This window comes from Stegostoma tigrinum, chromosome 22, assembly GCF_030684315.1.
Source record: "Stegostoma tigrinum isolate sSteTig4 chromosome 22, sSteTig4.hap1, whole genome shotgun sequence".
NCBI lineage: Eukaryota > Metazoa > Chordata > Chondrichthyes > Orectolobiformes > Stegostomatidae > Stegostoma > Stegostoma tigrinum.
The window spans coordinates 7067977-7083773 of record NC_081375.1 but is presented as its reverse complement, the minus strand read 5'-3'; the positions used below and the strand labels follow the sequence as shown (position 1 = coordinate 7083773).

Here is a 15797-nt window from a genome sequence, read left to right as displayed (position 1 = left end):
ACTGATATGAATGTGAAACTTTCTCTAGTCAGTATGGACACTAATATGTAGGTAAAACCTAGCTATCAGACACCCAACTTGTCCATAAATTCAGCCAAACACCTGGCTTGGATTGCAACCTTAACTCACTCCTTTTTATTTAATATGCTTACACAGGAAGGTGGCATAGCTAGCTAAGCTAATCTTTATTGCTTATCCTTGGTTGTTCTTGGGACGGTGATGGTGAAACACTTTTTTGAATATCCTTTATTCTGTATGTAAATCCCCTAAACCACTTGAGTAGATTTCAGGTTGAAGTTTCACACTTGAGGAACCTTGACACTTTATTTGCAAACAAGAGTAAAGTCTTAGCAACGAAATTAGCTATGTGCAGGTAGCCATAGTTTTAACAATTTCGCTCTTTCTGATACCCTTTGCTGATTAGTATAGAACAAGTTGGTGAAAATTATTTCTTAAATGCACATTTTTGTTCTTAAAGTTTTTTTATATATTGCCTTTCATAGTATCCCAAAGTACCATTGAAGTGGAATCACTGAAATGCAAACACACAAAGCAACTGACTTTCTCAAAATAGGGTCCCATAAACAACACAGAATGAATGGCCAGATAATCCACACTTTTTTCTTTTACTGCTGTTAGCTGACTAGAACAGTTTGATCCATTGAAATTCTGTAAAATGATACAGAAGAAATTGTTAGACTTCACATGTTTGGATAAATTTGAGACTAACTGGAGTTCTCGGCTCACTAGGTGCAGAGTTTAATTGCTAATACGTTTGGAAGATATGTTTTAACATAAAATAGCTGTGAATGGAAGAACTGTTGTGGGTGGTAATAACCGTCTAGGTTTACCTTCTCTGGGTGTTAACTTCCTTTTATTTTTAAAATAGATATTGAACCAGGAAGTCATCATCTTAATGCTAGTATGTTGCACACTAAACTTACTGCTTTAACAGCTGAATGACTGAACTGCAGTTTAACTGCTAAATCAAAAGTGGAAAAGACCTGCAACTAGATGTCTCTGTTCTTTGAAAGAATTATATTGTGGTGAAGAGAAAGCAGCTGCTTTCTTCCAAAGAGGTTCTATACAGTTTCAACACGGATTGTCATGGCGAGGAAGCAAGGATGGTCAAAGTAAGATGTCTAGCCATAACTTGACTTGTCTAGGTTGAATATTTGGTTGCTTCAGGTGGTTTGAGTGTCTGGTTCTAACTATCTGGTGCCTTGGGTCTGTAGTTTCAGTACAGCTCCAGCATCAGTATCTAATGATTAGAGAAAAGAATTTCTGTGCAATACCGTGGTGGGGGCTAGTTTTTTTATTAATTCAAGCTTAACTGAATCAAAGCTCCCCCTGAAAATTGAGTACTTGTTTGGTTTTATTGTTGCATTAATAAACTCTTGCTTGCTTTATAGATTTATGAATAACCGACCTCCAGCTAATTCCCGATATCAGCCCACTGCATACGAACATGCTGCCAACTGTTACACACATGCAGTAAGTTTTTCAAAACTTCTGTTTTTATGTGGAGTGATAGAGAGGGGAAAGGAGAATAATGCAAGCATTTACACCTAAGGACATTTTCTGTTGAGGTCACCAAATGCAGTTCTTATCCCAGTTCAATAATTCATTGAAACACAGCGTGTCTGATTTTGTAGTACTGCGTCAGAACTGTACTGGGGTGTTTCAACCTACCTACAGTGCCTGGAGTGAGACTTGAGCCTACAATTTTCTGACTGACTGCTTTTGGATAATGTACCTAATGTTCCACAGTTTAAAAATAAATCCATCAAGCCAATAGGAAAGGTTTGGAGAGATATGGGCCAAACACAGGCAAGTGAGACTAGTTTAGTTTGGGAACATATTCAGCGTGGACTAGTTGAACTGAAGGTTCGGTTTCCATGCTGTTTGATCCCATGACTCTATGCTTGAGTTTTCAAATTGGGAATGATTGTGTTTTTGCTCAGGATATTCTCCTGACTGGGAGTAATAAATAATTTAATTGCCGGTATGTATTAGGCATGATCACTAAACCGCAATCAAACCGGACAAAGTTTGGACCACTGGCGTGGAAGCAGGAAGACTGTTGGAGGTGCAAGTCAACAGTTCCTTTTCGATGTTATTTATAGCTGACTATTGCACTAGTGTCTCCTTTCCTTGGTCAGGTGAGAGTATAGTTTTCATGAAAACTAAGGAAACAGGAGCAGGGCTGACAGTGTTCCAAAAGCAGTGTCTGTAAAAATGTTCAGTGTTGTGATGCTGCTCTGAACCTGAGCTGAGCAGCAGCTGATGGAAGTGCTTCATGGATCTGGCTGGTGCTGTGGAGAGAGAGAATTGCTGACAATTCAGGTCAATGGCTTCTCAACAAAACTGAAAGATGAGAGGTGTTTAACAGAACCAAGGGAAAAGAGACAAAGAATAAAAGGGACAAGTGATAAAAGTCAGGCTGCAGAAGTGATTGGATAATTAGCTGATAGAACAAGGCAAGAGATAATAATGAGAAAGATATAGATTCATCTCTGCTTCTAAGGAATTTATAAATCGGCAATCCAGTGTAGAGTCAGGACCTCAAGCTGAAATTTGGGAACCAGCATTCTCGGTTAGCAATGGCAGCCAGAGACCTCCAGTCAAGTTCTTCATGGAGAAGCAGAAAAAGGCCCTTTGACACTCTCTGCATCCACACCAATCAAAATCAGCCTCCTCACTATTCTAATCCCATTTTCGAGTAATTGGACCATGGCTTGTACACCTTGGTAGTACACATGCACGTCTAAATACTACTACAATGTTATGACAGTTTCTGCCTCTGCCACCCTTGCAGACAGTGAGTTCCAGAATCCTACCACACTCAGGGTAACAAAGATTTTCTTTGTGATTCATCTAACCTTCTGCCCATAACCTTAAATTTGTGCCCCCGATCTTGGAACCTGCATGATGAAACGCTTCTTCCCATCTACCATATCTATGTCCCTAATTATTTCATACATCTCAATCTCTGTTGCTTAAGGAAAACAGCCCCAGTTTGTCCAATTTCCCCTCATAACTGAAACTCTCCAGTCCAGGCAACAGCCTGGAAAATCTCCTCTGCACTTTCTCCAGTGCTATCACATCCCTCCTGTACTCTGATTGCAGAACATGGGACAGTACAAGAACAGCTTCAAAAACAGAAGCTGCTGGAAAAGCTCTGCAGGTCTGACAGCATCTATGAAGACAAAAAAAAGTTAACATTTCAGGTCCAGTGACCCTTCCTCAGAACTGAAGGATGTTGCCTAGACGGGATTTCTGAGAAAGGGTCACTGGACCTGAAATGTTAACTTTTTTTTGTCTTCATAGATGCTGTCAGACCTGCAGAGCTTTTCCAGCAGCTTCTGTTTTTGTTCCTGATTTACAGCATCAGCAGTTCTTCGGTTTTTACATGAAAAGGCCCACTGTCTGTGCTGACAATGATGCTGTTTGCGATTAATTCCACTACTTTCACATGATTCAGATCTCTCATTCACTGCCTGTTCATGTCATCTAAAAGCCTCCTAAACGTTGAAATTGTACCAGTTTCTGTCACCTCCCCTGGTGATGTGTTCTAGGCACATTCCACCATCTGTTTAAAGAAAAAAAACCTTGCTTCACACATCTCCTTTAAACTTTCCTCCTCAGTTCAAATGTATGCATCCTAATATTTGACATTTCCACACTGAGGAAAAAGACTGATTTTCCACCCTGTCTATGCCTGTCATAATCTTACATACTTCTATCAGTTGCCCTTCAGCTGCCAAAGCTCTTGCGAAGCTATCCAACCTCTCCTTACAGTTAATACACTCCATTTCAGGCCTGGTAAATCTCTAAAACTGGTTCATCCTTACTATAGTGTGGCAATCAAAACTGCGACTGATACTCCAAAAGTGGCCAAACTATTCCAATGCAATGTGACTTACCAACTTTTATACTGCGTGCTCTGACCAACAAAGGCAAGCATGCCGTATGCCTCCTTTGCCCTCTTATCCACTTATGTTGCCACTTTTGGGGATCTATGGACTTACACCCAAGATTGTTCCACATTTCAGTGCTCCTAAAGATACTACCATTTATTATATGCATTCCTCCTGCATTTGACCTCCCAAAAGGCATCACCTCATGCTGTGACTTCACACTTGTCCAGATTAAACTCCTGCCATTTCTTAATCCAGCTGATCTATATCTGCTGTATCTGTCATCAACATCCACAACTCCACCCTGTTTCATGTTGCCAATTAACCTACTAATCAGGCAATCTACATTTTCAGCCCTATCATTTACATATATTACAAACAGCAGGAGTCCAAGCACTCATCCCTGCAGAATACCACTGGTCACAGATCACCAGTCAAAGCACCCCTCCACCCTGTCTTCTATGACCAAGCCAATTTTTGTATCCAACTCACCATGGATGCTGTGTGACTTAATTTTCTAGACAAACCTACCATGATGATTCTTGTCAATTTGTTTTGTAAAGTTCATATAGACAACGTTCACTGCCCTACCTTTGTTCAAATGTTAATGAAAAGTATATAGTTAGTGGCAGGACCCTGAACAGTGGTGTAGAGGAGAATCTTGGGATTTAAGTCCCTATCTCCCTGAAAGTGGCCACACAATAGATAGGATTGTAAAGAAGGCACATGGCATGCGTGCCTTTATTGGCTGGGGAATTGAATACAAGTCAGGATGTCATGTTGCAAACTTGTAAGACTTTGGTTAGGTCGTCACATTACAGAAAGGATGTGGAGACTTTGGAGAGGGTGCCGAAGAGGTTTACCAGGATGCTGTCTGAATTAGAGGGTATGAGCTATAACAAGAGGCTAGTAAGACTCTTATCGCTGGAGCGGTGGAGGCTTAGGGGAGACTTGATAGGAGCCTATAAAATTGGAGATAGGATTTCCAGAGTTGAAACAGCTAATGCTGGGGAGCATGCATTTAAAGTGAGGGGGGGGAAAGTTCAAAGGTGTGAGGGTCAAGTTTTTTTTAAGCGGTAGTAGTCTGGAACATGCTGCAAGAGATGGTGGAGGAGGCAGATATGATAGTGGTGTTTAGATAAACATATGGCTATGCAAGGAATGGAGGATATGGAAGGAGGTCAAGCAGAAGGAATAAGTTTAATTTAGTGTCATGTTTACAATGTTGTGGGCTGTCAAGCCTATTCCTGCGCTGTACTGTTCTATGTTCTATCAGTTATCATCTTCACTTCCTCAAAACTCAATCAAATTTGGGAAACAAGATCTTACTTCATAAAGCCATGCTGGCTGCCTGTAATAAGATCATTCATTTTGAAATGCAAATAAATAAGAACAGCAAGCAGTACCCCAGCTGTGGCCTAACCAACTAATTTCTAATGTAGTCTCCCTGCTCTTGAACTGTATGCCTCATCAAATAAAGGCAGGTATACAGTGTGCCACCTTAACCACTTTATCTATCTGACCTGATGCCTTTAGGGACCAGTGGGTGTGCACACCAAGGTCTTTCTGACACTCCATTCTTCTCAGGATCCTACTATTTAATGTGTTTTCCCTTGGCCTTGACTGTCCTGCCCAAGTGCATCTCACATTTATCCAAACTGAATTCCATTTGCCACTAATCAGCCACCTGACTAGCCCTTTTATAAATTTTGTAACCTAAGGATGTCCTCCTCACTAATTGCCATCCCGATCTTTCTTTGTATCTTCTACAAACTTACTGATCAACTCTCCATATACCAAGGGCCCCCAACACTGACCCCTGTGTCACTAGACACCGACTTGCATCCCTGAACCATCACCACCTGCTCCCTGAGGTTTTTAAAATCTGTGACATAAAGTCTCTCCTTTCATTATTCATGGCGAGTATTTGCAGTTCTGTCTGAGGTGAGCCAAATATGGCCTGCCCCTCACACCCACATGATGTACTTCTCAAAGGTTCACCGAGGTACCAAGTCTCTCTCATTAACACCAAGCAACATGTGCCAAAATTGGGAGTTCTGTCCTACAGGCTGGTTAAGCAACAGCCTGACATACTGATACTCACGGAATTAGTTTGCAAACAATAGTCACCATTCAAATGCCTGCATATGTCCTGTCCCAGCTTGAGTTGGGCTTTACTAGAATACCGCACCAGAGCTGGACAGAAATTTGAGAGAAAATTGGGGGATTAGAATGGCAAATGACCAAAAAGTCAGGGATATGCTGAGCAAAGGTGTTTTCTAAAGTGGCCACCTTGTCTGCGTTTGGTCTCCCAAAGTCAGATTTCATCGAGTATAGTGGAAATTATACATTGAAAGAAGTCTATGTAAATTGCTGCTTCAGTAAATTGCAGTGTTGGGACAGTAAGGAGTGAGGCAGTAAAAGACATATGTTACAGTTCCTTCAGTTGTTAGGGAAGGTGCCTTGTGAGGGTGACAATGTTTTGGAGTGGTAGAGGAGTGGGCCAGGGTGGTAGGGGAATAGTCCCTATTGACTGCTGATGGGGGAGGAGAGGACAAGATGTGTTTGGTGGTATCATATAGGAGATGAGGAAATGGAAAGATTGATCCTTTATATGGAAGCTGGTAGCAAGGAAATTTAGGAGAGGCATGTTACCGCAATTGTGGAAAGATGGGAAAAGGATGATGCAAGATGCTTGGGAAATGAGTTGGACACATTTGGTTTTACTGGCATGGAATATGATTGCATGTTTCTCCACTGCGCCTCAATTTAGATACTCATTTATTGGAACTGCTGTGTCACTATTATGCAATCCTTGGTTGTGCAACTAATTAGCTTATCTGCACGGTGTGCAGTGCTACACAGTTCCTCTAACTTTTTGATGTGCAGTCAAGTGTTGGATTTTTGGTGGGTTCCTGTTGTAGTTTCCCACTTCTGAAGTACAGAGAATAACAGGAGTTTGTGTTTGCATATCACGGTGGCTCAGTGTTTGGCACTGCTGCCTCACAACAGGCATCTTGGCAACTGTCTGTGTGGAGTTTGCACCTTCTCCCAGTGTCTGCGTGGGTTTCCTCCGGTTGCCTCCCACAGTCCAAAGATGTGCAGGCGAGGTGGATTGGCCACGCTAAATTGCCTGTAGTGTTCAGGGATGTTTAGGTTAGATGGGTTAGACGTGGGAAATACAGGGCTAGGGAAATGGGTCTCGGTAGGATGCTCTTTTGGGGGGGTGGTGTGGACTTGTTGGGCCGAATGGCCTGTCTCCCATTATGTGGGTATTCTATGATCTGCCACAGGTTTCCTGCAGCAGGAACCTTTAACAAAGCGATAAAATCTTCAAATGTTAGAAAAGCTAGAGCCACTGGATTGAAAGTTTTTTTTTTCTGTCCGCAGTTCCTAATTTTTCCAGCAATTGTTGGCAGTACGTTACTTCATCGACTTTCGGATGACCGGTGGAAGAAGATCACAGCCTGGATGTATGGTGTGGGTCTGTGTGGACTGTTCATTGTTTCAACTGTCTTCCACATCATTGCGTGGAAGAAGAGTCACTTAAGGTAATATGGGGTAGAATTTTCCACCACGCTGTTGCAGGGTTGACTTTTGCATAGGATGGGAGTTTGAGAATTCTGCAATATCTGAGCTCTCTCTCAACCAATATGTCAGAAGGCTTCTTGGTATAATGACAATTCAGCCTGAACCAGTCCTCAACTGATGTTCGCCCTCCAAGGAGTCACGAGTAGTGATCAGTAGGAGGAATTTCTTTAACTTCACCCTTCCTAAACTGGAATGTGGAGATTAAACTGGAAGTTCTGTTGTCCTTAAACTGGCATGTACTAAATTAGCACAGAAAAGACATCAAACCTCCTTCACACTTTTATTACAGGTTTAGGTCAATAAAAATTCATGTACCCACACTCTCCCAGAAGGGGGAAAAAACATTGTTCTTAAATTTGGGGTAAAGGATCCAAGATCAATACTACAACATTCAGGACTGAAACAATAGTTAAAACCCAGCAACATGGTGTAACCCCCACAGCAGTGAGCAGCTTTTTGAGCCAGTAAGTGAAACAATTTGCTGTCTGCCTCACTCTGGGTCAGAGTCCCTTCCTTCTGATGCCCACTCTGCAGGAAGGTCATAACCAGGTGCGACAGCCTGCACAAATTGGTACATTTCCTGCTCCGTACATATTGCATTCCATTAAGACATGCACATAACACCCTGTCCATCTGAGACACCTAGGGAGTGTGAGCAAAGGTAGAGGGGTTCAAGTGAGCCAGCTATCTTTCTACCACATAGTTTAGCAAACCTTTCTGTTTGTCTATCAACAGTAATGTATGTATCTACACAGGACAGAAAGGAGGGCCTAAAGATAGGCATAGTGCTGTTGAACCTGTCAGTAACCTGCACTGCAGTACGGCACACTGGGCCTGTCCTAAAGCTATCAGGAGAACTTCCATTCAGGGTTGTTGAAACATTCCTTCCCAGCAGATATGTTAGTCGATCTTGGATTAAGTGTTGAGAAGACTGACCAATGGGCTACCTCCAGGCTCTGCTAGCCCCAACCTTGTTCAACATTTATAGCAATGTAAGTTGAAGCCACACCCCATGAGTTCATCTATGCTGATGCCATCTGTTATGCTAGTCATTTATATTTTAAAAAATGCTCTGGACTAGGTCCTTAATGATCTTACAGATGACTGTAGGAGAGGATTTTAACATAAGACATTACAACCATATCCAGTGTATTCCGTCTCCAGAATGCCAGTGCCAAAAACAAATGAGCTATCCATGTGGATTGTCAGAAGCTAAAACATGTTCCCAGCCCAACATAACTGGGAGTGGGTTGAGATAAGATTTTTTTTTCTTCAAAGAACACAACAGCAACAATCCAAGCCAGAAGCAAGCTGCTAAGTAAATCTGCTGAATCATTGTGGAGCACTGCTGCCACAACACTAACTCGGTGCTCACCCTTTCAGATACTGAAATAGTACTGTGCAGCAATGTGCTGAGGACTTGGATTTGAATCCCACCCAAGTAGATGGTGAAATTTGATTTCCATCGAAAAGAAATCCAAAATAAATAGTCTGGCAACTAGGTAACCATTGTCAAAATTGTCATAAATCTATCTCTTTCACTAATTCTTTAGGGAAGGAAATCTGTTCTTACCTGGTCTGGCCCACATATGACTCTGGACCCACTTCAGTGTGGTTGACCCTTAACTGCACTCTGGGTGATTAGGAATAGACAATAATTGCTGGCCTAACCAGCAATGCCTGCATGCCGTGAACAATTTTGTTTTAAAAACTGACAAATGTGAAAGACATCACACATTTTGTTCATTTTTATGGTGACTATAGGTTGAAATGGAAGTTGAACTTCTGTAACTGGAGTGCAAGGGAAGTTGTGCAACTTGAAAATAAGTGCTGCATTTTTTTTGAGCTGTGGAACAGTGTTGCTTTTCAGAAGCAATAACAGGGAGAGTTTGAAAATGAACACACCATGAATGTTTAGTTGTTTTTTCTGATGGTTGAGCTGTAGTGTTGCAAACCATCCCAAACCTGCAGGCAGTGTGTGGGTCAAGGGGGGAAAAAAAACTGACACCAGAAAGTTCACCTGGTTGTCTATCTAATCAAAGGACAACCCACCACCCTACAGGCAAGATCAACTCATCGTTGTAAAAATCACAACAGCTGAGAAAAAGCTCTTTCACCTCCATGTAGACAAGCACTTTTCTGTGGATCTGTAGACTTTTGATCTTAGAATTTTGTTCACTCTATGCAGTCTTTTCTACTATAGTATTTTTGTTAAAATGTTTTTTTCTTATGTTTGTCTTGGTGACTTTTTTGTGTTCTTGTGTATTTGGCAATATGAAGGGATGTATTTAAATTGCATAAACTAGAAATCCTTTCTTTTCACAGCTCTTTTTAAAGTTGTATGGTACAATGAATATTTTTTCTGGTACTGAAGAGCCCAAATATGAATTAACTTCGTCCCATAATCAGGCAAATGAGTCATTTTGACAATCTTATCAGGATTTCATTCATTTTGCGACGATTTGTGGAGTACTAGGGCAAGTTTCTCAGTGCACTCTTCCTAGTTAAGGCATCAGAAAATTTTGGAGAGATAATAAAACCGTAGATGCTGGAATCCAAGGAGTTGGACCTCTATATCAGAGGCCAAACACCAAGACTCCAACACCACATCCTACCTCTTCCCTGCTTGACCGTTGCCCCATCAAGTCACCGTCTCCGTATTGTCTGTGACCTCATCACTTCCAGTGACCTCCCCTCCACCACCTCTAACTTCTACAGCCCTCCAGCCCTGCACTACCCTAGTTCTGCCTGTTCCCCAAGATTCACAAGCCCAACTACTCTGGCTGACCATCTCCGCATGTTCCTGCCCCACTGCACTCCTCTCTTCCTACCTCAACTCCTTTCTCTCCCCGCTTGGTCCAGGGATTCCCCACCTACTCCCGGGACACAACCATGCACCCCCTCCTCCCCCCCCACCCACCTCTTGGTAACTTGATCTTTACTATGGATGATCAATCCCTATACACACCCACAAGGGAGGCCTACAGGCCTCAGTCTTTTGCTCTCCAACAGACCGATCCAGTCTCCCCACCAACAATACCCACCTCTGCCTTGCTGAACTAGTCCTCCCCCTCAATAGCCTTTCCTTCAATTCTTCCCACTTTCCCAGCTACGCCTCCATGTTTATCAGTTATGTCAAACTGTTCCTCTTAGCACATACACTGACGCTGTTTCCCAACCCTTCCGACATTACATCAATGACTGATTTGTATCAGTGCTGCATCCTGCACACAGGCTGAACTGGAGCAGTTCATTGATTTTTGCTAACCACTTCCACTCTGCCTTCAAATTCATTCGGTCCATCTCCAACCAACACACACACACACACACACACACACACACACACACACACACACACACACACACACAGTGGCCTCTCCGTTGCAGTTTCTGGGGACAGTTTACGGACCAACATTTACTATACACTCAGACTCCCAAAGCTACCCAGACGACTACACCTACAAAAAACTCTGTCCCATTTTTCCCAATTCCTCCATCTCCATCGCATCTGCTCTGAGGTGATCTTCCACAAAATCCCAGATTTCTGCTTTTTCAAAACAATGGTCCCCTGCCCTCCCCCCTCCCCACCACCACCACCACCACACCCCACCCCCACCCGCCCCCCCACCCGCATCATCCAGACAACGCTCCACCGTGCCTCCTCCATTCCACAGCTCTTAACCACCACCTTCCCGGGCCTGCTATGCTCTTCCCACCTCCTGTCTGTCCATCTGCAGAAAATTTTTGGCCGCTTTCAAACAAGGACAACATAAAATTGAATGTACAGTTGATGGAGAGGGTAAGGAAAAAAGAATAGATATTAGCTTTCTCTTATTAGCATAAGATGGCATTGCAAACTTAAAACCATCCTGCTTTAGATGAATTACCATAACAGATTTCCAAGATCTGGCAATAGCTGCCAATGAAATTGGCAAATCAATTAGAGGTGGAATTACCCGTGAGTCAATGAGACCGAACTTAAATATTGACAAAGCATCTGGGACTGGTGGAAATACAGGGAGAACAGGTTTCAGGGTGGTGAGACAACTAAGTTAGCAAGGATTCAGTTAAAGTTGTAGCAGCTTAAAAATTTGGAGAAAGAGATAAAGAAACCGCTTTTCAGAGAAAAGTGGAGTTTGGAAAGCTAAGATTAAAATAGCAAAGGAAAAAGGAGCAAGATTAGAAATCCCAGTTTAAAGTAAAGTTTCTAAAACCAAGACAATGAAGCCTCTGGTAGGCGAAATCCTAATTGTAGTCTAAAGTTCAGTTAGAAATGCTTAAATTCACATGAGCCATAACCGTTCCTTAAGGAAAAGGAATGCATAGGCAGTCTTTGTCATTTTGCAGTGAGGCCAGTTTTGGAATATTGTGTACAGTTCTAGTCATCCTGCTATAGGAAGGATATTATTATTAAATTGGAAAGGATGCAGAAAAGACTTACACGGACATTACAGGGACTGGAGGGTTTGAATTATAAGGAGAAGCTGGGCAGCCTGGGACTTTTCTCGCTGCAGCGTAGGACATTGAGGGGTGACCTTAGAGGGTTATAAAGTCGAGGGGCATAAACGAGGTGAATAGAAAAGTCTTTTTCCTAGGGTAGGGGAGCTCAAAGCTAGCGGGCATAATTTTAAGGTGAAAGGGGAAAGATTTAAAGGGGACCTGAGGGACATCTTTTTCAGAGTGTGGTTTATATGGGAATGAAGAGCTAGAAGAAGTGGTAGTTGCAAGCACAGTCAACATTTAAAAGACATTTCCCAGGCACGTGAATAAGAAAGGTTTAAAGGGTTAGTAGGAACTGCCAATGCTGGAGTCACTGTGCAGCTGGAGGAATGCAGGCCAGGCAGCATCAGAGGAATAGGAAAGTTGACATTTCAGATCGGTACCCTTCAGAAATGGTGGAGGGGGGTAGGTAGCCCTGAAATAGAGAAAGGAGGGGTGGGGCTGTGGAAAGTAGTTGGGATGGTGATAGGTGAGTGAAGGTAGGCAGTGGTGGGGATTGGTCAATGAGGTGGGTGGAGCGGATGGGCAGGAGTGAAGACAGACAGGATGTGTCAGGTCAAGGAGGTGGGGATGAGAGGGAGGTTTGGTCGTGGGATGGGGAACTGTTGAAACTAGTAAAGTCCACATTGGGAGCCTACAGTGGTCTCAATGGAAAATGAGGTGCTGCTCCTCCGGTTTCCGGGTGGTTCATTGTAACTTTGGAGGAGGCCCAGGATGGACGTCACCCAGGGAATGGGAGGGGGAGTTGAAATAGTTAGCAACTGGAAGGTGTCGTTGTTATCGTGAACAGAGTGCAGGTGCTGTACAAAGTGGTCTCTGAGCCTCCACTTAGTCTCACCAATGTAAAGGAGGCCACACGGGGAGCAGCAGACGCAGTAGTCCACATTGACGGATGTGCAGGTGAAGCTCTGCCTGTCTGTCTAAGGGGATGTGGGACTAGTTTAGTTTGGGAAACCTTGTCAGCGTGAACAAGTTGGACCAAAGGGTTATTCCATGCTGTATGACTCTATAACTGGCACTTTTTTGATAAATCAGCAAAAGTTATACCTCTTAAATAGCACAATATCCAAGTATTTATGCTGTAAATAAAATATAACTACAATGTGTGTACCCCTGCATTACATTTCTATTACTTAGTGTATTTTTATATTGATTTTTGGGAGATGATTTGATGTCTCTACATAGATTTTTTTTTTGAGACACTGATGTCTTGAAACCTCTCTTGGTCTGGGTTTACTGTGGTTATGAGTACATCCTAATTAAGCAGCATATTGGAAAGCAATGACCTTGTGGATTTCTTACTGGTCCTATTAATCCAGAGGTCCAAATTAATGTTCTGGAGATCCGGATTTGAATCTTGCCACGCCAAATGGTGAATTTGGGATTCCATAAACAATAAGAGTCTTAATGACCAGGAATCCATTGTCAAGTGATGGAAAAACTTGTATGTGACTCCAGATCCACAGAAATGTGCTTGTCTCTTTGCCTATGGTCTAGGCAATTAGGGTTGGGCACTCAATGCAGAACTGGCCAGCAATGCCCTCATCTGCGAATGAACTATTTAAAAAAAGTGGCACGCTCCTGATCCCATAGGTGCTGATACGTTGTTTAAAAAGCCTGTCATTTGGGTTTGAAGGAGTTCATGTTCATGTTGCAAATGCTGTGTTAAAGTTTTGTTACAAGAAATAACTTTTTGTCTGTTACTGAAGGAAATCTGGTGAGAAATGCTTTTGCCCCACGTAGCATTCAGTCAGGAAAACTTGTCATTTTTATGATCTCCTTGGGATTTTGTGTGTTTTGAGAAAGGTCTCCTGTGTCTCCCTGCAACAAAAACAAAATTGCTGGAAAAGTTCATGTCTGGCAGCTCTGTGAAGAAAAGATCAGTTAATGTTTCTGGTCCAATGACCTCGGAACTTTGAGATCTGACAAAGGGTCACTGGACACAAAATGTTAACCCTGATCTTTTCTTCACAGCTGCTGCCAGATATGCTGAGCTTTTCCAGCAATTTTGTTTTTGTTCCTGATTTACAGCATCCACAGTTCCTTCAGTTTTTGTCTTCCTGCAAACCCACAAGTTGGTTGAAACCATCCATGCCACATCTCCATATTAAGAGGAGTCCTCTAAACTTGAAACGTTAGCTTGCTTTCTCTCCATGGATGCTGAGTGACCTGTGATGCAGCACTTTTTTTGTCTTCTTACCACATCTCACTAACTGCTGCACAAAGACCTGTTCAACCATCCCACTGTCAATATTGCAATTCAATGGCCCATTTGAAGAAACCTTCCAAAGCAGGATCCATCAGCTGACATCCTCCAAATTAAGGAATGGGAAAATGGGAAGTCATTGATAAGATCGTCATGATACCCTTCCCACCCCCACCCCCCACTGTCACATGACAAGCTTTGAACTACCATGGTGAAAGTGGCCTCGCTAAACTGGATGAGCTGAGCCAGTGTTCCTGTAAAACCAACCACCTCCACTGGGGCCTCAGTAATCCACCCACCCTCTCCACGTTTGTGGACAGGCATAAGCAATGTTGCATGTTACTGAGGAGTGTCTACAAACTAACTGGTGGACTAATCACCTTAGCCTCATTTGTGGAGTTTATCACTTGGCTTCAGGGATTTGCATTTGCTAAATAAATAAACTGTCCAATCTCCTAATCTCTCTCTTTGCATTGTCATGTACTTTGTAGCTCATTAACTGAAGTTTCCAGAACAGAAGTAAAAATGACCTAATAATAGACCTTTCAAACTGGTGTATCTAGGCTTGTGGAACTTGTTTACACATAGCAAAATGTGCTGATGCTGGAGTCAGAGATAACTGTATGGAGCTGGCAGAGCACAGCAGGCCAGGCAGCATCAGAGGAGCAGAAAGCTGACATTTCAGTTCAGGACCCTTCTTCAGAAATGGGGGACAGGGAAGGGAGCTCAGAAATAGAGGAGGCGTGAGGCTGGGAAATGTAGGTGGGGTTTTAATAGGTGAGTGCAGGTAGGGAGTGGTGGGGATTGGTCAGTGAGATTGGAGGAGCGGTTAGGTGGGAGAGAAGATGGGGATCTTGTCAGGCTCCCAAGGCGGAATATGAGGTGCTGCTCTAGTTTCCAGGTGGTGCCATTATGATGCTGGAGGGGGCCCAGGATGGACATGTTGACCTGGGAGGGGGAGTTGAAGTGGTTCATGACTAGAAGGTGTTGCCATTTGTTGCGAACAGAGCACAGGCACTCTACAAAGCAGTCTCCAAACATCCCCTTGGTCTCACTGATGTAGAGGTGGCTTCCGCCACCTGCAATCTGACCCCATAACTAGACAGATATTTCCCTCCACACCCCATCTACGTTTTGTAGGGACTGCTGTCTCCACGACTCCATTGTCAGCTCCACAGTCCCCACTGCCCCCTGCAACCGCAGGAAGTGCTACACGTGCCCCTACACCCACCCCCCCGCCCACCTCCATCCAAGGAAAAAACAAACCTTTCACATCAGACAGATTCACCTGTGCATCCGTCAATGTAGTGTATTGCATCCGCTGCTCCCCATGTGGCCTACTCTCCATTGGTGAGACCAAGTGGAGGCTTGGAGACCGCTTTGTAGAGCGTCCATGTTCTGTTCACGACAAACGACAACCCCTTCGAGTCGCAAACCACTTCAACTCCCCCTCCCACTCCCTGGATGACATGTACATCCTGGGCCGCCTCCAGTGTCACAACAACGCCATCCGGAAACTAGAGGAGCAGCACTTCATTCTGCCTTGGGAGCCTACAGCCCAGTAATCTCAATGTGGACTT

General features: G+C 43.4%; 1 protein-coding gene across 2 annotated transcripts in view; it reads left to right on the top strand.

Annotated features, from left to right (window-relative positions):
- The window catches only part of LOC125463669 (monocyte to macrophage differentiation factor-like), a 44013-nt gene that overhangs the window by 20313 nt on the left and 7903 nt on the right, over window positions 1-15797 (top strand). The window contains exons 1-3 of one of the 2 annotated variants that reach the window (XM_048555238.2): window positions 935-1133; window positions 1413-1494; window positions 7311-7471. In XM_048555238.2, coding sequence (XP_048411195.1) covers window positions 1108-1133; window positions 1413-1494; window positions 7311-7471 — 269 coding nt within the window. In that variant the 5' untranslated portion in view covers window positions 935-1107. Of the gene's footprint in view, window positions 1-934; window positions 1134-1412; window positions 1495-7310; window positions 7472-15797 lie in introns of those variants that run through there. The other variant, XM_048555237.2, reaches the window with a different exon arrangement.